The sequence below is a fragment of the Ambystoma mexicanum genome, chromosome 9, assembly GCF_040938575.1.
Source record: "Ambystoma mexicanum isolate Mex_15411 chromosome 9, UKY_AmexF1_1, whole genome shotgun sequence".
Lineage (NCBI taxonomy): Eukaryota > Metazoa > Chordata > Amphibia > Caudata > Ambystomatidae > Ambystoma > Ambystoma mexicanum.
In genome coordinates this window covers 294,489,179-294,509,040 of record NC_090931.1, presented here as the reverse complement: position 1 = coordinate 294,509,040, position 19,862 = coordinate 294,489,179, and the positions used below count along the sequence as shown (strand labels likewise).

General features: G+C 46.8%; 1 protein-coding gene across 3 annotated transcripts in view; it reads right to left on the bottom strand.

Annotated features, from left to right (window-relative positions):
- The window catches only part of ACACA (acetyl-CoA carboxylase alpha), a 1,281,346-nt gene that overhangs the window by 639,368 nt on the left and 622,116 nt on the right, over nt 1-19,862 (bottom strand). For all 3 annotated transcript variants that reach the window (XM_069614682.1, XM_069614683.1, XM_069614684.1), the window contains one exon: nt 11,823-11,966. In XM_069614682.1, the coding sequence (XP_069470783.1) occupies nt 11,823-11,966 (144 nt within the window). The remainder of the gene's footprint in view (nt 1-11,822; nt 11,967-19,862) is intronic.

The following is a 19,862-nucleotide window of genomic DNA, read 5'->3' as shown; positions in this document are numbered from 1 at the left end:
GTGGTGGCAGGCAAAAGATAGGAAGGTCAAAGGCCTGGGACAGGTGAAATTCTGATACCACCTTGGGCAGAATCCCAGGTCACAACTTCACGGTAACTTAAACGAAGAAAAGGTGGGTTGCATGACAAGGCCTGCATATCGCGGACCCGTCTGGCTGACGTGATGGCCACCACGAACGCGGTCTTCACGGTCAGCAAACGTATAGAGCATGAATGCAAAGACTCGAAGGGAGCTGCATAAGTAACGTGAGGACCAAATTAAGGTCCCAGTCTGTAACAACAAAAGGGACAGGAGGAAACTTATTTGCAAGGCCCTTCTGGAATTGGGTCATAATATGGATTGTAAAAAAGGACCCTTGATACGAGACCTTTTGAACACAGACAAAGCTGCCAAGTATCCTTTGACTGTGGTCACCTGAAGGCCTGACGAGACCAGTGACAGAAGGAACTACATCACTGTAGTGGTGGGGCAAGAGATCAGGTCTACCTCTTGCTCCCTGCACCATGCCTCAAATCTTCTCCACCTGCATGCATACAGCAATCTTGTTGATAAGTCTATGTGCAGCCAGCAGCACCTCCAAAACTTCTTCTGAGAGGTCCCAGTCGTCATACGTCATCCTCTCAAGAGCCATGCATGTAGGTTGAGAGATTTTGGGTTTGGGTGGAGCACACAACCTTCCAACTGAGACAGAAGATCCGGCCACGAAGCATCCAGAGAGGTGGGCAGGTGGCCAAGACCAGGAGATCCGAGAACCAATCGGCAGCGATCAAGAGCACGGTCGCTCGGAATCTCCTCAACCTCCTGAGAACCAAAGGAATGATGGGAATCCAAGGGAAAGCGTAATGAAGATGGAAGGTACAGTCCACCAGAAACGCCACCCCCAGTGCACCTCTCATCAGGAATTCCCTCAAGAAAAACCGTCTGTACTTCTTGTTGGACTCTGTGGCAAACAGATCTACTGCTGGGGTACACCACTGAGAGAAGACCTCTTCCAGGAATTCTTGGCACACTTCCCTCTCGTTTGAGACTGTGCTCTGCCTGCTGAGAGTGTCCGCCAATCCGTTCTCTTTCCCTGCCAGATGCACTGCTGAGAATGAGATCTGATTCGCCAAAAGCCAGAACCACAGCTGCATCGCCTCTCTGCAAAGGGGGAAGGAGCGCACGCCAACCTGCTTTTTCAGGTAGTGCATGGCCACTGCATTGTTTGTCATAATCAGGACGTGCTTCCCTTGTAGAGAGGGCGTGAACACTGTCAGGGCCAACCTGATTGTCGCCAGCTCTAGCATGTTTATGGCCACTGTGCTCCCATCGTTGACCAAACACTGCTCACCTGCAAGTCCTCGCAATGAGCACCCCAACCTTTCAGTGGCGCGTTGGTGACCACCCTGGCCTGGGGCCATGGAGGCCAGAAAGGTTCCCCCGCCAACATGTTCTTATTGCTGGCCCATGTGATGAATCCTGCAGAGCCCTCACAGAGCACCTGCCTAAAGTCTCCTCTCAAGTGGCATGGGGAAGGCAGCCGCTACCTGATCCTATCCCTGGAGGTGGTATTAGCCGGGTGGATCGTCTGGGAGGAGAAGGGCCCCAAGGGATTGGGATGACTCCGTTTCTCTTCCTCGGAGGGGGAGATTTAAATGATACCAGAATATCTTATGGCTTGTTGTCAAAGTGAGACTTCCCTTTCCAATACTACCAACCTTGGTAGTACTAAGAACAATTATGATCAACATAAGCATCCAAACAATAATACCTTAGTGTCTGGCGCTTATGATTCTCCCTTCGGTTTGAGCTATGAAGCCAAGAATAAAACATAACATCCTTTAAAATCATTCCCTAAAGATCTATTGAATAAACAGAGTAAATTAAATAAGGTTGGATTTGAAGTTAGTGATGTAAAAAGGAATCAGAACATTGGGGATTCCCAAAGTACTGGGACGAAGAAGAGGAGCTTAGAGCTGCAGAAGTGCTTATGCAGTCTAGTGGTTCTTATGACCCACACCTGAGTGGCACCTCTGAATACTTAAGGCCCCTTTAGGTGCAGGCCATTAAAACAAGAAGGTGGAGCAGCAGAAGAAGTTGCCAGCCACAGTTACAGCAGCAGAAGCAGAAAAACAGAGCTGCTGTCTTTAAAGTAGATGTCGGTCTAGAGAGGGTCTTCGAGCTAGAAAACCTGAAGTCTAGAGGCCATGCAAAGGGAAGCAGTGCTTTGAAAGGCTTTACCTGTGGAGAGGCTCTCCTTATTAAATGCCTTATGCCGGTGGCTGGCGAGCAACAACAAAGTGCACGAGGAGTGACAAAAGCTCCCTTCCCGATCGGCGCAGGCCGCAGGAATAGGACCAAAGCCGTCTGTCGTACAGAAAGCAGAAGAAGCAGAACTGACAGTGGCAGCAAATCCAGCAGACGCGTATAAAGAAACCAGTGAGTTTACCTTTGTCAGGTAATCCCGGAACGCTCCATAGTTAACCGCGGGCTACTAATCATTATTTTGAATATCAAACTAATGAAAGGAAGTCATATAGGTGTTATGAGAACTTTGAAAGAGGTGTATTTATTTATTAATTTTGACATTTTATAGCGCGCCAAGCCCAAGGGCATCTGAGTTTCATTATTATTGCCAAAGCCAAGAGTATTGCCAAAACAGAGAGAGGGCACTAATTAATCCAGACAGAAACCCATATTAGCAAAATAACGAGGGGGCGATATTGAAAGAAAACTATAAACCACATTGCCAAAGCCAAGAGGGGGCAATACATCAGAAAGACTATAAACAGCATTGGCAAAGCAAAGAGGAAAATATTGCAGAGAGATTGTAAACATTGTTCCCGAAGTGAAGAAGAGGCAATAGTTAAAGAAGATACTGTAAGGAAGGCATGGTAGCAAACAGTGAGACAGACACAAGTGATCACAGTGTAAGGGTGTTTTTATTGAATTTCAATTAGGTTTGAAAAATGCCTATCTAATCCTAAATCTAAAGATGGGAGCAAGCTACGAGCATCAAATAATAATAACGCAGTCGTAGTCGAGTCTGTCAAAATAAAAGGGCCTATACTAATAAACCTATTGCCAATCCTTACTTCTAAACACAAATAGTGTGGGAAACAATGTTATGCAAAAGGAAAGTGTTCAAGAAATGATAGGTCAGGATATTCAAGCCATTGGCTTCCCTTTCCCACGTTTTCAGCACGGGACAAGGGGATATATTCGAGCTTAGCACACTCTCTGGCTTCTCTAGCACGAGGATGAAGTTCAAAACCTCACAAATAAGGGCCTTCTCTTGGCCAATCAAAGTCTCTTATTTCAGTGAGCCGGATGCAACACAACAAACATGAAAGTTCTGTTCTTCTTCGGATTTCACATGTACAACTTCTTGTGTGATCTACTGTTCATCCCGGGCCCCCCTCTGCCAGGCTCAGACCCACTATAACACAAAACCTTCAATTGGTCTCCCTTCGCCAGGCTCGGATCAAATGTATCTACTTTTTCAAACTTTCTTTACTTCATCAAAATCGAAGACTTTTGACTGTGCGCAGGATTTTGCTCAACCCGTCACAGGACCACTTTGATTCACAATTACTTTTTCTCTTCTTCATATAACCTTTTTCTCACTTTAACGTTTGCCACTTCTCAGCTGGATAACTTACAGAGACCTTAGATTGAGCACCCACGCGGTGCCGGATCACTCTGTCAAAGGTATTATATCTTACTTTTAAAGTTCAATCACTCATCAGCAGTTCAACTTCACTAGCGTCTCTTATCACACGCATTATAACAATGTTTGTTCCAGTGTTCGCCATACAGTGTTGCTGCTTGTAACCATGGCTTCAACAAAGATTGGTCTTGTATCAGTCTCCCCAACTCACCGGCTGTGTTGATTTTACTGATGCTGCTTTGTTATTGTAGCAAAGGACGGTACCACGGTAGCCGCTGCTTCTCCCTGCCTTGATTACGGACGTCGGAGGGCCGCGGGCATCTCCAATACACAATGCAGGATTCTTCAGCCTGGTTTCCTGTTCTTATGCTTTCTATTCGAGGTTTCTGGAAAGTAACAGTTCCTTGTCGAAAAGGTCAAGGGAATTTCCCTCCTTACGATCCCCTTCTTTTTTGCCGTCTCTCTTCTCTCGTTCAGCTGTCGTCTCGAAACTGCTGTTTCCTCCTGTGCTTTGCCTCGCCCAGAGTGTGCTCTCGTGCACCGCCTTTTATCCATGTGGGGAAGCTTAATGGAAATCAGGTGTGTGTGTGATGGTCAGTAATTGCCTGATCTTGCATGGCCATTGTATTGGGACATGTCAGGTATACTGCTCGAGTGTTAGTCTGTTTTCTCCCATAGCGGGCTGTCTGTGTGAAAGTGTTCACATTGTAAAAAGGGGGTGGGGGTAGAGTTCCTAAATATCCTACCTTTTTGGATGGGGTAAAGGTGTTATAGGGAAGGGGATACTGCGTCTCACCATCCGGTGTCCCACTCCCACTAAGCCCCTCACCCAGGTAATCCTCGCGCACTGGTCCACCCCCAAGAACTGGATCCAAAAGCGATGGCTGTGTCCTGACCACCTGGATGAGAAATCTCCAGGGACTAGTGGGTGAGACCATTCTGGTTTCTCACAATACCTTCCATTCGGGAGAGATATACTGTTGCAAGGAATTTGTGGGGTGTTGCTCTGACTCCACTAATAGAACGAATGGCAATAGGGCACCCCAGTCAAGAAAGAAGATGAGGACATGAAATTACAGAGAAAAACGCACAAAAATCCCTTGCTTTCCAACCTGAATACACCCTGCTCTCCCTCACTTTATAGGGTATTGTCACCCTTATCCCGTCCCCCTTTCACACCACTAGCCATTACTGAGACAAGGAAGGGACCTCTGCAAGCAATGCAGATTCCCTATGGAATGCATACATATAGTACTGAGAGGAAGAAGAGAGAAAGGGAGGAATACTATCGCCCAAGACAGCCATGTCCCACTAATGAGATCAGACAAGGTCAGGCACTTGACTCCCATACCTTACGCCTGCAATCTATTAGTGATTGGCAGCTGCATAAAAGAGGAACTTAAACAAGAAGAGAGTCATGGTGAGGAGCTAGCTGAGAGGCATGAAGGATGAGCAGCTGAGACACTGGGCTGGCCAAGGACAAGCCAGTGGGGAACGGAATGCCAAGATGCTGAAGTCTGCAGGGTAAGGCGACTAGAAGAAGCATGGCGAGGGAGCCGTGTCTCCAAGAAACAGGAGAACTTCTCAGATGTGTTTCTGTCAAGATGTGCAGAGGGGCAACCGGCTAAGCTGATGAGAGGGGACAGGCAAGCACATGCAACAGGAGTATGAAAAGGGAGACCATGACGCTGAACAAGAAGGAATGGGAACCATTCACTGGACAAGCAATATGGGATCCCACTACAGGTGTATACAAGTCTGGCCAAGGACTACCCACTGATATAAGGGACACTCAATGCCTCTGTGCATGTGATACCAACAGATACTGTAAGGAACTCATGGTGGCAACATTAAAGACAGACACAAGTGATCACAGTTCAAGGGTGTCTATTAAACTGTATAGGTCGGTTGGAAAACACCTAATCTAAACCTAAATCTATGATGGGAGCAAGCTTCAACCATCAAATAATAATAAGGCAGTCCTAGTGGCGTCTTGTCAAATAAAAGGGCCTATACGAAGATAAAACCTATTGCCAATCCTTACAACTAAATACAAACAAGTGTGGGATAATGTTTATAAGAAAAAAAAAAAGAAGTGTTCACAAATAATAAGTCAGATGCGGTAGTCGGGGTCTCCCTTTCCCACGTTTTGAGCACAGGGCAAAGTGGGAATCCATGTACCTGATGTATCCAAAAAAATAATAAACAAAACATATTTTCTGCTTGCACGTTGGGTGATGCCTTTCACCCTTGGATCCCCCTCTTCCGGGCACATATCCCTAGAATGATCCTTAATGATACCAGGGCCTCCGATAGCTATGTTTTCTTGCTTTTGAGCGCCTGGCAGGTTCAAAGTATCAGAACAAAGATTCAACCTAAAGTTCTAGAGTTCTTCTCTGATTTTATTTAGGTGATAGCTCTTCACCTCTGGGTTCCCCCTCTTCCGGGCTCAGACCCCTCTCGAATATCGGCTTCTCTTTGTTGGGTTCACTCTGGCATGGTATGCATTCAAAGGCGTTCCCTCTTCTACTTTTCCTTGTTGCATTCACAGGTCGGTGGGTGTTGGCTTCTCACCATTGGTTCCCCCTCTTCCGGGCTCAGATCTGACTCGACTGTTCGCCTCCCCCGATCTGGTACACTGTGGCGTTCAATGCAGTTTTCTTGGTGACATTCACAAATCATAATGTCTTTTTTATATTGTTCACTGTGAACATCCCTCGGCTGGGTTCACTCTTGTCAACACACCGCATTTCAGGACTTTAGAATTCGCCCCATCTTTATCTGCATCCCTCTTGCGGGTTCACTCTTGCCAATCTTGAAACTTGTGCCCTTTTCATTCAACTCGTACGATGCAGGATTCACTTTCCTTAGCTTCACAATCATCTGTCGGTCAAAGACTTTCGATTGTACAGAGGATTTTACAAGACCCCTGTATGACCGCTTTGACCCCCTTCTCGCCTTTCCCAGGGCCTTCTGGTAATGGTAGTTTCAACAATCGGGTAATCGCCCAGAGTTTCCTGAGTGAGCAACCACGTGGTGCCTGACTCCTCTGTTGCTGGTTTTTCCCCTTTAAGCATCAATAGCTCTTTATGCTTTCACTGTTCAATTAGCCGTTTACTACTTTTCATTCAACACAGTTTGGTTTCTTATCAACTCTACCCTCAACTCACCGGCTGTGATGAACCGCTTGGCTTTCCTTCTCTTTGGAGTAAAGGTTGGTACCACAGAGACAAACGTCTCTCCCCGGCTTGGTTATCAGCGGAGGAGGGTCTTGTGTAGCATTGACATCTGCTGCAACACACGCTGGCTTTTGTTTGCGGTCTTACGATTCCTTCTGCAGAGGTTTCACAGGCCTTGGTCGGAAAAGGCAAGGTCGTTTTTCTCCTAGTCACCCTCTCGGTTTGCGCCATCTTTCTCCTCCTCTTGAACTGCCGTGCTGAGTTAGCTCTATAGAAGTGCGGTCTGCCTTACTCGTATAGCGCTCTTGTGCTCCACCTTTTATCCCTGCGGAGAAGAGAAAGGCCTGTCATGTGTGTGTGATTCTGGTTAATTGTCTGACCCTGCCTAACACTTGGGTTGTGACATATCAGGTTAACAGTTTAAGCAATTGTCCGTTCTCTGTCACAATGTAAGGAAGTGTTCGGGTTGGAAAAGGAGGGCGGTAGAATTCCTGAGTATCCTATGGGGTAGGATGGAGAAAAGGTGTTATACGAGGATAGCCTTCGTACTAGGCAGCTGGGTAAATTCGGAACAATGCGATTGGTAGGGGTTGTGGAATGAACAAAAAAGATCAGAGATTTTATTGTGACCTGAACAGGGGGGGATTGTGGGAACAGTAGTGTATTGTCAATGCAGTATACGGGGGTTTCGCAAAAGAATAATCAAAGGGACACGAAGAAGAATGACTGGGAGTATTCAGGTAGGAAACAGGGATTCTGGGGAATGTGGTTTCTAAGTGCAAAAGAGTGTAATGGATTCCCCAGATGTGGAGGGGATGGTGGATTATTGAAAAGGAGGTAGTATCGCGTCTCACCTGGGGCATTCCCCTGAGCATAACCCTGGGCTCCTCTACCCAGGTGATCCTCCCTTGCTCGTCCACCCCCAGGGTTGGGATCTGAGAGCGCCAGCCCTTCCCTGGTCAACTGAATAGGGGATTCTCAAGGTCTGCTGGGGAGAATTCACTAAGGTTTCTCACAATACTCAACGTGCAAGCCCATGGCTGAGGGGCAGCAAGAGTGGTTTCAGTGTCGGGAACCATAGGCCCAAACAAGAAGTGCCCTTACACGAGACAAGCCTATGCAGGATTAAGCCGTAACAAACAGTGGAAACATTCTCTGAGAACAGCGATCAACACACAGTTACAGGAAATACACTGTGGACTACAGGTAATGACGAGACAAAGTAAGAGAGAGGTATAGGAGCCAATCTCTGTACAAAAAAAAATGTACAAAAGCGCAGGTGGGGATACTATATTACATTTACCAGACACTAAGAACCTAAAAAGTAAACACAAATTCAAAACACGAACTAGGAATGCAGAAAACTTTGGCAAGGTTTTAGAATGTGATAAATGTAGCAATTGACTGAATTAATAGAACTGTTGCAAGGGATTGCAACAAGGTAACTGGCAATCTGTGTTGGTGGGACAGAATCTAGAAAAACAAAGCCAGCTGTAAAACTGGACTGGAAACATACAAGTTATTGAAAGAAGGGGCATGGGACTCAGGACTACAACTAAGAGGAAGGGAGTTACCTAAACCATTCTGACATTTCTTTTGAGACACTATTTTTCCTTTTTAAAAATATACATATTTGTCATTTTAGAAGGAGGGCAAGGTAAGTTTTCCTTTAGTATAGAGCTTTTTATTTTGACTAGATTGAATTGGACAGGTTTGTTATTTGTTTAATGGTCGAGCCTACTCCCATTCTAGAGTTAGGAAGGGAAGCTAATATTAGAGAAGGATCTGAGCCCGGAAGATGGGAATCCAAGAGTGAGAAGGCCTCACCCAACGTACAAGCAGAAAGGAACTTTGGTTTCTTATTTTTGGAATACATCAGTTCCTCGGAGGCAAGAGACTTTTTATAGACAAGAGATTAACTACCGAAGACTCTGATAGCGGAGTGCGGAACTGTTGGCTCGTACTGGAAATGTTAATAGTTGTTAATATTCAGATAACAAGATCAATAATAATAATAAATAGATGGAACAATAATCACCATAGATCAAATCTAAAGAACACATTTTGACAAAGGACACAAAAACAAAAAGAGTACAATATCGGTTAGTAAAGTGTTATACACTCAAACATGTGTGCCTTCTATAGGCCAAATTTACATCACTTAACCTGCCGTCAGCAATTTAAACCACTGAATTTGCGACTTTTCTTTGGTTAATCGCATTCATTCCTACTGGTCTTTCAATAGAAACTCTTTCATAAGTCTGTGTCTAGCTTAGACTAAAGGCCTCTATGTGTTTGAAGCCCAAGGCATCTCAAAACAATAGCTTAGTCTGGACAATTTGTTGCTCTGATATGTAATTAAAAGTACAGTATATTGTGCACAAAAATGCCTTCATATCATAATAATACCCAGCGCCAATAAACACCAAAATTAATCAAATACTTACTCAAGAGTTGTCCTTTTTATGTAATTTTGAAATGGAAATGCAATTTGTAATGTCTGAGGTGTTAACTTCAAAGCATTCTTGTATCCAGAACCTCTTCTTTGTTCACTATCGCTAGTACTAGTTAGTTAGTACATCCCTCCCGTTCCAAGAAAATAACTGCTGATCCCTAGTATCACAATGGCTTGATTTGTTAAAGGTGAGCTTATTATGGACTGGCCTCAACTTATTTAATGTTCCAATCTGTATTTATGTTGGAATTAAACATCTAGTTTAATGTTGGGCAGCAGACCGGTTCGTTCCCCACTGTGGTTTGTTGTCCATGCTAGTATCCCTTTATAAAAGGATTTTCTCTGCAAACCTAAACAGACCAATAATTGTTCATTCTTGGCATGACCACACATTGTATATACTTACAAAATGTCATCTCTATAATGCAATGAACTGTAGGATGCTGAATGCCCCAATATATTATTTTACCAATGCCTTACTTTCAAAATGCAAGGTTGGAGATGCTCCAGACCACAGAAAAGACTGGTGTATCCAATCTAACTATGGTGCTATCTTGGAACTTAATATTGTTTGATAAACATATTTAAATGACTAAATTTTTGGGCGCCATCTTGAACCATTAAGTAAAGGTACCCATAGAGAAATGACTTACGTTTTGTGTGTACTCAAAATGTACATGGACATAACCAAAGGGCTATGGTTCCCTAGCTCTACCTTCAAACCAACATAAAGACTAGGGTCTTAATAAACATGGAAAAAGCAATGCTCTATCCAATTTAAGTATAGGATGCCTATCGGTTGCCATGTTTAGCTGTTATTCACAGCTTTTGCCAGATTTATCATCAAGGTCTCTATATCTGTCAGGATCTAAAAACACCATCATTTTCATGGTGTACTGTACTGATATTAGTAAGATAATATTTATGTTAACTTTCTACTGCACTTTAAATGATTACACAAGTTATTATCATGCATTGTTCCTATTAAACTAGCATTTGAAAAACCCCAATTTAAAATTATTAAGACATGTATATCCCACTTAACCTCTAGTCCTGTGAAACATGTCTAAATGCATATGGAAATTATCAAAATATGTTCATTAAATGTATGGGTCTTCCTTGGAAAATACTGAGGTTCAAATCAGAAGTACATGTTACCCGTTGATGCTGGTGTACCCTCTGTAGATTACATGAAGTGAGGGTCTATTTATCATCTCATATTCTTGCATAACCTTATGTGATACCATTGAACGCATTGCTGTCATTGTTTATGTTAAGACAGCCCTCAATCACTCCCAATTACAAAATAACTTGTTTCTCTTCTACTCATTTTGGCGTTTTTATCCCCCCCCCCCCACCCCGCACCCTCCCAACTCTTGCCTTTTTCTTAAACTTATTTTAGCCAAAGAAACGGATTGAAATTGTTTCTTCCTTGGAGAGTGCATTTGTCCAGTGTCGCACAAGTGCATATTGCATATTTCCTGCGCGACTCCTGTAGAAATGTTCACCCATCCTAAAACCAACTCCCTTTTGCGTGCTCCCCACATAGAACGTATTACAAATGCTAATTACTAAATGGAAAACATGAGCAGTCCTGATGAAGATCTTTTTGTTCATACATGTAGGGAAGTTCTTAATTTCATCAGCGATTGAGCACATCCTGCAGTTGCAAGATTTTAAAAAAGCAAGTGACTTGGTAATTAACCACTTACTATCATTCTCGGATACAGCTGGTGCCATAAAGCCTGGGCCCAGTTTTTGTTTAATAGTCCCAGCTTTCCTGAATATCATCAAACGTTTATCTCTAGTGTACTCTCAAACGTCTTTGTCCAAAAGCAAAAGATGCCAGTGTTTGCGCAGTATTTTGTATAACACGTTTGTGTGAGCAGAGGGTCTTGTAATGAGCCAGATTAGCTCATAGCTGCTCCCTGTGCCTACTTTTTGCTTGGGGTAGGTAGCAGCTCTGGCCTCTTACGTCTCCTGGCTTTTTCAAATCCTACTAATATGTTGTCTTTTTCTTGGTATCTTCAAACCTTCTGCTAATGATATGTGCTTCTTTCTAAATAAAACTTCACTCTTGCTACCATTCCTCCTGGCGCCAATCATTTCCTAATTTTGAATGTTCCTGATTATGCTTCTTTTGAGGCGATAAAAGTACAATACAGCTGCATGGCAACTCTGGGAGGTAGAGGGCAACTTCCAGCCAGGAAATCTGCACAATTTCCGGAGCATGTACTTTTGGATCAATGAACCTCAGGATTTAAGCAGTAAGACGTGTTGTGATGCGAAGGCTCAACCTCTCAAGCCGCCCACATTTCACTGCTGGCCATTCACCGCTCACATTTTATCATTGCTTTTATGCTTTGTGCTTTAGAAAATATAAATAACTAGACCCTGTTGTGTGCCTTGTGGAAAGTGCCTTATAAAGCCTCAGATGCGGTGGAGGAGAGCATTCATCCCATTCTCTGGCGAAAACCCAGCAAAGCATTCAAAATGGCGGAAGGAGGCCTTCTCAGACCGCGTGCGATTGGGCACCTACCGGACGAAGTCTTCAAAGGTGCGGAAAGACACCATGCCGCCCATCCTTTGGCAAGGAGGAGTGAAGGAGTTGTCCAGAAGGACGTCGCTGACGCTGGCCACGTGGAACATGCCGTAGTGGTTCAAGTTGGAAGAGAACGACATTCTGAACAGCAAACCAATAAACGAATTAAGAGAAAGGTCAAAGGAATGCATGTCCGCAAGTGCAAGGCGATCTTTAAAGGGTCTCAAAACCAAGCTGCTCTCAGATATTCCTTCAACATGCAACATCCTCCAACACCAGCAACACGAAACCAAAGCACTGGCATACGCCATCTTGCATAAGGCCCTGGCGCCTTCAGCGTGGAAGAAACGATAGTGCATTACCAAACAACTGTGCTTATCACAGCATTACTGGCCCAGAGCACTGCGAACACAGCACATATGTGTAGTGTAAACGGAGAGGGTGTGGCCAAAATGAGGTCACAGCAGTGGAAAGCGGGAACAGAGGAAAACAGGGGTCACTTGGAGCTGCCTGGCGGGATTGAGGGGTCAAGCATTGACAGAGGAGTGGGATCATGTTTGCTGTCTACTCGGACTTGGAAACAACTGCATTCAAACAGGATTCATAGAAAACAAACATCGTATTTTTAACATCACGCCTTCCAAACATGACAAGGTCTTGCGCCTCCCCACTAAATAACCAATGCGCATGCAGTGTGTGGTGCATGACATACGATCACATGTAATGTATTGGTAAGAGAATTGCGAAGACATACTTCGAGTAACACTCCGGGCGCACATACTTTGATACACAGTATTCTCATGATAAAGCTGCACTACACAATTCGATGCACTGCGCATGTCACTGCACATTTGGACCCCACCAAGACTGCACTGCACATGCCATGGGTGCCAAATATAATACTCACTGCAAAATTACTTTTCATTAGACCTTGTAAAAATACTCGGCTGCAACTTAACGCCCACTGTAAACTTGAGTCTACATGTGATAACAAGGTAACCCGCACTACTGGTAAGCAATTAAACATCACTGGAACATTACAGTTCACTATAATGTATTGGAAACCCATTGCAACATCACTTCCCAATTTAACATTTACTCCACATATTAACACACACCACGCTTTAAAAAGCATCTCACTGCAACTGTGCGTGTGTCTGTAGCTTTACTGCATACGCTGGGGTGTTATACCGCAGCATACCTGCGCTACCAGATTCAAAACTTTACACATCAACGCAACTTGGCTGTGTGTCCCACAGCTGCAAAAACCTCATTGTACCCACACTACACATCCCTCTGTAATTTACATTTTACAGAAGCCAAACTATACAAGTCAACTTAACATAAGGGAGTAGTTTCTTACCTGTAACTCCATTTCTCCAGCATTGGTATCTTTCATGGATTCACATGCTTAGAATATTCCCCGTCGTCAGACTGGGAACCCTCGGTACACATATATATAGTCATTTCCAATAGGAAAACTTTTGCCCTATCCCCGTCTGCGTCCTCTACGGGGCCGCCCACGTACGCCCCGTTGGACGTGATGGTATATAAGCCCCGCCCCCGCGGGTCCCTTCAGATTTCGACCCCTCCAAGATAACGGGGGGAAAACTTGCTTACATACCAATCTTCCACATTGCAGTCCGGGGAGGCCGGAGGGCGCATGTGAATCCATGAAAGATACCAATGCTGGAGAAATGGAGTTACAGGTAAGAAACTACTCCCTTCTCCAGCATTGGATCTTTCATGGATTCACATGCTTAGAATAGATTGTAAAGCAGTAACATCAAGAAGGAGGTGAGAGTGCAATGTAACTTACATTCGTAGAGACACCCCCAAACACTACCGTTTACACCATGTATGTAAGCAACAACTTATTATACTGATACGAAACGGATTTCCGCCATACAATGCTATGTCATATGACTCAGTATGCACCCCTTGCGCACATATCTACCCAACCACTTATGTTTAGGTCAATAAACTATACACATTCATGTATACACTCTGAAAAACCAGCTGAGGCCAAATAATAATAGGCAGCATTCTTCTTGAAACTTTGGCTTACCTCATTGAAAAAGGTTGCGAAGCACTGCCCTTCCCATTTGTACCTCATCCGCGTGCTGCTTTTCCAGGCAGTAGTGGCGCGTAAACGTGTGCGGAACAGACCATGCCGCCGCCTGGCAGATGTCCGTCAGCGGAATTCCTGCCCATAGAGCCACGGAGGAAGATGTCGATCTCGTGGAATGGGCTCTGGGACGATGTAGTAGAGGTCTCCCGGCCTTGGAATGACACAGGGTAATCGCCGAGGAGACCCAGCGAGCCAGACCTTGTTTGGAGATAGCCTTACCCCTAGCCGAGGGGCCGTAGGCGACGAATAGCTGTCTGGTGGCTCTGATATCTTGCGTTTTTTGCAGGTAAAATTTTAGCGCCCTTTTGACGTCCAGAGTGTGAAGAGCCTTCTCCGCCGTCGACGAAGGAGATGCAAAGAAAGTAGGGAGTACCAGGGTCGAGTGCTTATGATAGACCGACGGTACTTTTGGGATGAATGAAGGGTTAGTTGATAAAATAACTTTGTCCTTAAAGAACCTCAGATATGGAGGGTCTATGACCAGTGCCTGCAGTTCCGACATTCTTCTAGCCGAAGTGATGGCAACTAGGAACGCGAGTTTCCAAGATAGAAATTGTAGAGATGAAGAGGACATTGGCTCAAAGGGAGGCTTCATTAAGGCAGCTAGAACCGTGTTCAGACTCCACGACGGTGGGAACCGTTTTTCCGGAGGGAAGGTTCTAAACAGACCCTTCATGAAATGCTTCACTAGCCTGTCACTGAATAGTGGAGGGGACTGTCTTCTTCTGGTAAATCTCGAAACAGCCGCCAGGTGTACTTTGATTGACGATGATGACAGTCCGCTCTCCGCAAGATGAAGAAGATACGGGAGGATTTGCTCCGGAGTTACTTCCAAAGGTTGTATATTTTGTTGTGTTTGACACCATATACAGAACCTTTTCCATTTGCTTACATATGATTTGTTAGTGGACGGGGCTCTGGCCGCCTGCAGAATCCTTCGGCAATCAGTCGAGACTTTTAGGTTCCCGAACTCCGAGAAGTCAGGAGCCATGCAGTTAAGTTCAGGCTGTCCGGATTGTGGTGCCACACGGTCCCCTCGTCCCTGGACAGGAGGTTCGGTACTTTCCTGAATGGTATCGGCTGATCCAGAGACAGATGAAGGAGGTCTGAGAACCATGGTTGCCTCGGCCAGCGCGGGGCCACTAGGACGACCCGGCAATTGTACCTGTGGATCCCCTGGATCGTCCTCCGTATGAGGGGAAATGGAGGGAAGGCGTAGAGGAACTTGCCTGTCCACGGAAACGAGAACGCTTCCCCCAGGGAGCCTGTTTGGGGCCATCTGCTCGCGAACTGAGCACATTTTCGGTTTCTTTCCGTGGCGAAGAGATCGATCGACGGGGTCCCCCATCTTTCGAAGATTTCCCCGAGTTGAGTGGAGTCCAGCTCCCACTCGTGTATTTGTGACATAGTCCTGCTCAGGGAATCCGCCTGTAAGTTCTTCGCTCCCGGTAGGTGGTATGCCACTAGGGAGATGTGGTGTTTTAAAGCCCAATGCCAGATTTTTTGAGCTTCCTTCGAGAGGGTCCTGGATCTGGTGCCACCCTGTTTTATCAGGTAGAACATAGCTGTCGTATTGTCCGTGAGCACTCTTACTTTTGACCCCTTGATGTGTGGGAGGAAAGATTTCAGGGCCCATCTCACCGCCCTTAGCTCCAGGACGTTGATATGTAGGCGAGATTCGGTCGACGACCACCTGCCTTGGGTTTGGTGACGAGACATGTGTGCTCCCCAGCCCGACAGAGAGGCGTCTGTAATGATGGTGTTCTGAAATTCCGGCTCCTGCAGGGGGACCCCTCTGTCCAGGTTGCGCGCCACTTTCCACCATCGGATGGCTTTGATAACTCGTTCGTCGTCGACTATTATCTTGTCCGACCAGCGGCCTGTGGCCTGCTTCCATCTGTCTGATAGGAACTCCTGTAGAGGTCTCATGAACAACCGGCAGTTCGCGACTAGGTGGATGCACGATGCCATGGAGCCGAGGAGAGCCGCATATTTTCTTACTGACAACCTTCTCTGTAAACGAAGTTGGCTTGTCAGGTGTTTGATCTTCAACAACCTTTCCAGGGATGGTTTCACTAGTCCCGTGTGGGTGTCGAATTGAGCACCTAGGAACTTCAAGCTCTTCGAGGGCTTTAGTGAAGACTTTTCGTAGTTCACTGCAAATCCCAGACGCTGTAGCAGTCGCAAGGTGGTCAATAGGCTGTCGTTGGTCGACGCTGGGGAGGATCCCCTCACGAGCCAGTCGTCGAGGTACGGGTAAACGTGATGCCCTTCCTTCCGCAGCCAGGCTGCTACGGGTGCTAGGCACTTTGTAAAGGTTCTTGGGGAGGACTTCAGGCCGAAAGGGAGCACAGTAAATTGGTAGTGTGTTTGGCCGACTAGGAACCTCAGGAACCTCCTGTGGTGAGTGCGCACCGGAATGTGAAAATACGCATCTTGGAGGTCCAGAGACGCCAGGAAATCGTTCTTTTGGACTGATCTGATTACCTCCTGTAGAGTAAGCATCTTGAACTTCTGACTCAGCAGGGTTTTGTTGAGGTCCCGTAGGTCGAGGATGGGGCGCCACTTCCCGTTTGGTTTCTTTACTACGAAGCAGCGTGAGTAAACCCCTAAGCCTCTCTGTGAAGCAGGGACTAACTCGATGGCGCCTTTTTTTAGCATGAGCGCAACCTCTCGACGCAAGACGCTTAGGTGTGGTTGAGACAGGCGTATCGGTGGACGTCTTGGAGGTCTGGATTTGAATCTTAGGGAATGTCCCAGTCTCACCGTGTCCAGAACCCACCGATCTGTCGTAATTGACTCCCATTCCTCGACGCAACTTGACACTCTCCCTCCTAGAACGTCATTGTTGATCTTTTTGTTTTCCCGTCGACGACGAGTAAGTGGGACGTCTCTTAGAGGCCTGAAAATTTCTGCGTCGGGTCGAGGACTGTGAGGCGCGTCTATAGCCTTGGGACGGATATGAAGACCTCCCGAATGCTCTATCCCTGGATCCCGCAAATCGTGCGTTTCCCGTAGCTCCTCTAAAGGGGCGAAAGGAACGAAAGGGCTTACCGCTTTGGAGAGAGCCCAGCGAGCGCGCCGTCTCAGAGTCCTCCTTCATTCCTTTCAAGGCCTCATCCACCTTTTCGCCAAACAGGTGGTCACCTTCGAAAGGCATGTCGACGACCTTATATTGCACCTCGGGTCTAAAGCTGGTGCACTTGAGCCAGGCCTGGCGTCGTAGAACCACTCCGTTGTTAATTTGTTTGAACCCCGAGTCTGCCAGGTCCACCGCTATATTGATAGCATGGTTAGAGGCTTCTTCTCCTTCACGAACCAGGGACATAGCTGATTTTCTGTGTTCTTCTGGGAGGTGGTCCAAAATGGGTGCCAGTCTGTGCCACATCTCCCTGTCATACCTGGCCATGATTGCCAGGGAGTTCGCTGCTTTCACTGTTGACGCTCCCAATGACAGGATCTTCTTACCGAAAGCGTCTTGGCGTCTAGCTTCGGAGTCCGGCGGGGTAGAGCACTTATGCTGGGCCTTTGCCTTTCTCGTCGCCGCCGCCGATACCACCGAGTCAGGCGTGGGTTGCGCAGAGAGGCATTTTGGCGTCGAATCTGGAACTTTAAATTTTTTCTCTACGCGGCCTTTGACCGCAGGTTCCGAGAATGGATGCCGCATGGTTTGGACGCCCTCTTTCCATACGTGGTCCAGTATCGGTATCGAAAAAACGGAACGCCTATTCTTGCCCATGTGGTCAAAGAGGAAGCAGTCCTTCTTTTCTTCTTGTTGGGTCAAACCGAACTCCTTGCAGGCCTTTTCCATCATGGAATGGAAGGCCCCTATGTCATCCGGTGGAGATGGGTGAATGGGACTTTTCGGAGGATCCACCTCCACATCCGAAACCCATGACGGGTCTCTCGACGGCGAGAGGGAGATATCAGAAGCTGACCCCTGTTCAGAGAGGGAGTCCGAGAGCTCACCTTCTTCCTGGACTGTTGGAGCAGTTGGGCCCACGACCGATCTAGTCGGGCGGTGTGAAGGTCCGGGCTCGTCGACGAGGGGAGTCGTCGGAACAGGTGGGAGCCTTTCGTCCAGGGACTTCAAGAGCGAGTGTAAGGAGGAAAGTACCTCCATGGAGAGAGTAGCCTGGGCGTTTGGAGGCTGGGTGAAAACTTGAGAGCAGGTTGCACCAGAAGGAAATCTGGGCCGTAGCCCCAGGTCTTCCGGGCTCACTATTCTGAAGCCGTCGTCTTCTTTGGAGGCGATCGAAACTGCCTGTTCTTGTAGCAGTGTGTCGGGTAGCCCCATGTCGAACGCTTCTGGCCTCCAGGCCTGGAACTCCGTCGACGAGGGAATCGTCGTCGACGATGAGCCCGTTTGAAAGGCGGGGGACTGTGACGGAGTGGGCACTTGGATCGTCGCCGTCGTCGTCGTCGACGGAGGGCCTGCAGGTGGCTTAGGCGGTCCCGCCTTCGCGGAGCTCTCCCTGCGTTTATCCGCCTCTCTACTCGTAGCTGATCTTTTCTGATCGCTCGAGGAGGATTTTGGCCTGTCCTTATCTTTCTTCGACGAAGAAGAAGAGGAAGATGATTTCTTCGTCGATTCTTTCGATGAGGCCTTAGAGGAATGACTTCGAGGCACGTCCTTCTCCGTAGGTCGTGATTTTTTGGCCGGAGGTTCCGACGGATGTGAGCGTCGGGAGGCTTCTGATGTTTTCGCTGAGGCGATACTGCGCACCGATCCTACCTCCGACTGAGGGTACGCTCCAGCGCCGTCGTTCAGCCACGAGACCAGTCGCCGATTCCGGTCCTTCAGGGTTTTTTGGGAAAACCCCTTGCAGATATCACATTGGTCCGCCGAGTGGTGGGGGTGAAGGCAGTAGATGCAGTCAAGATGGCCATCCCCTTCATAAACCTTCTTTAGACCGCACGTGGCACACGGGCGGAAAAGAGGCTTACCCGACATTATTGCCAGACCAACTAACAAAAACTCGTAGGAGTTAGAAGCGGACCAAACAGACAAACTCGCTTAGGAGTTAGAAACAATCGAAAAGTATTTGAAGAAAATACACGAGGAGATCCCACTATCTTTGGAGACGGTTGAAATCTGAAGGGACCCGCGGGGGCGGGGCTTATATACCATCACGTCCAACGGGGCGTACGTGGGCGGCCCCGTAGAGGACGCAGACGGGGATAGGGCAAAAGTTTTCCTATTGGAAATGACTATATATATGTGTACCGAGGGTTCCCAGTCTGACGACGGGGAATATTCTAAGCATGTGAATCCATGAAAGATCCAATGCTGGAGAACCTAAGTAACATACATCCAATTGCACAATTTATTGGATTACTATATGTATACCTCATTGCAACTTTACAGCCCACCATTGACTAGATGCATGCAACTTTACACCTCACTGCAACATCCTGACTCCGAAATAAGATGATTGCACATGTCACCTAAACTTTACAGCCCACTACAAACTCACTGCACCCATCAGAACACCTTGACACGACAATGCAACCTGTCAACGCAACTTACTGCACATGTCAGCTCGACTGTAAACTGGCTGCATGCTCCACAGCAACACACACTCTGCAACAAAGCATATTAGACAGCAGCGCTGCAGCACACTGCACTGTAGCCACATATCCCAATGCAAGATGACGTCCAGCTGTGAAGTAACTATGCACCTGTCTGCAACCTCTGCCGCCAATGTAAACACAATGCACATGCCACTGCAACTTTACGCACAATAACGAGGGAGCATGTTAATGCAATGTCAGACTTTACTGCAAACGGACGGGTATGTGCATTAAAACGGTATACCATGTGTCATGGGAAGGGATATGCTGTAAGCTGACCGCATGATCCTTTCTAACACACCAAAGCCTAGGTTTGACATCCCATGGCAAGT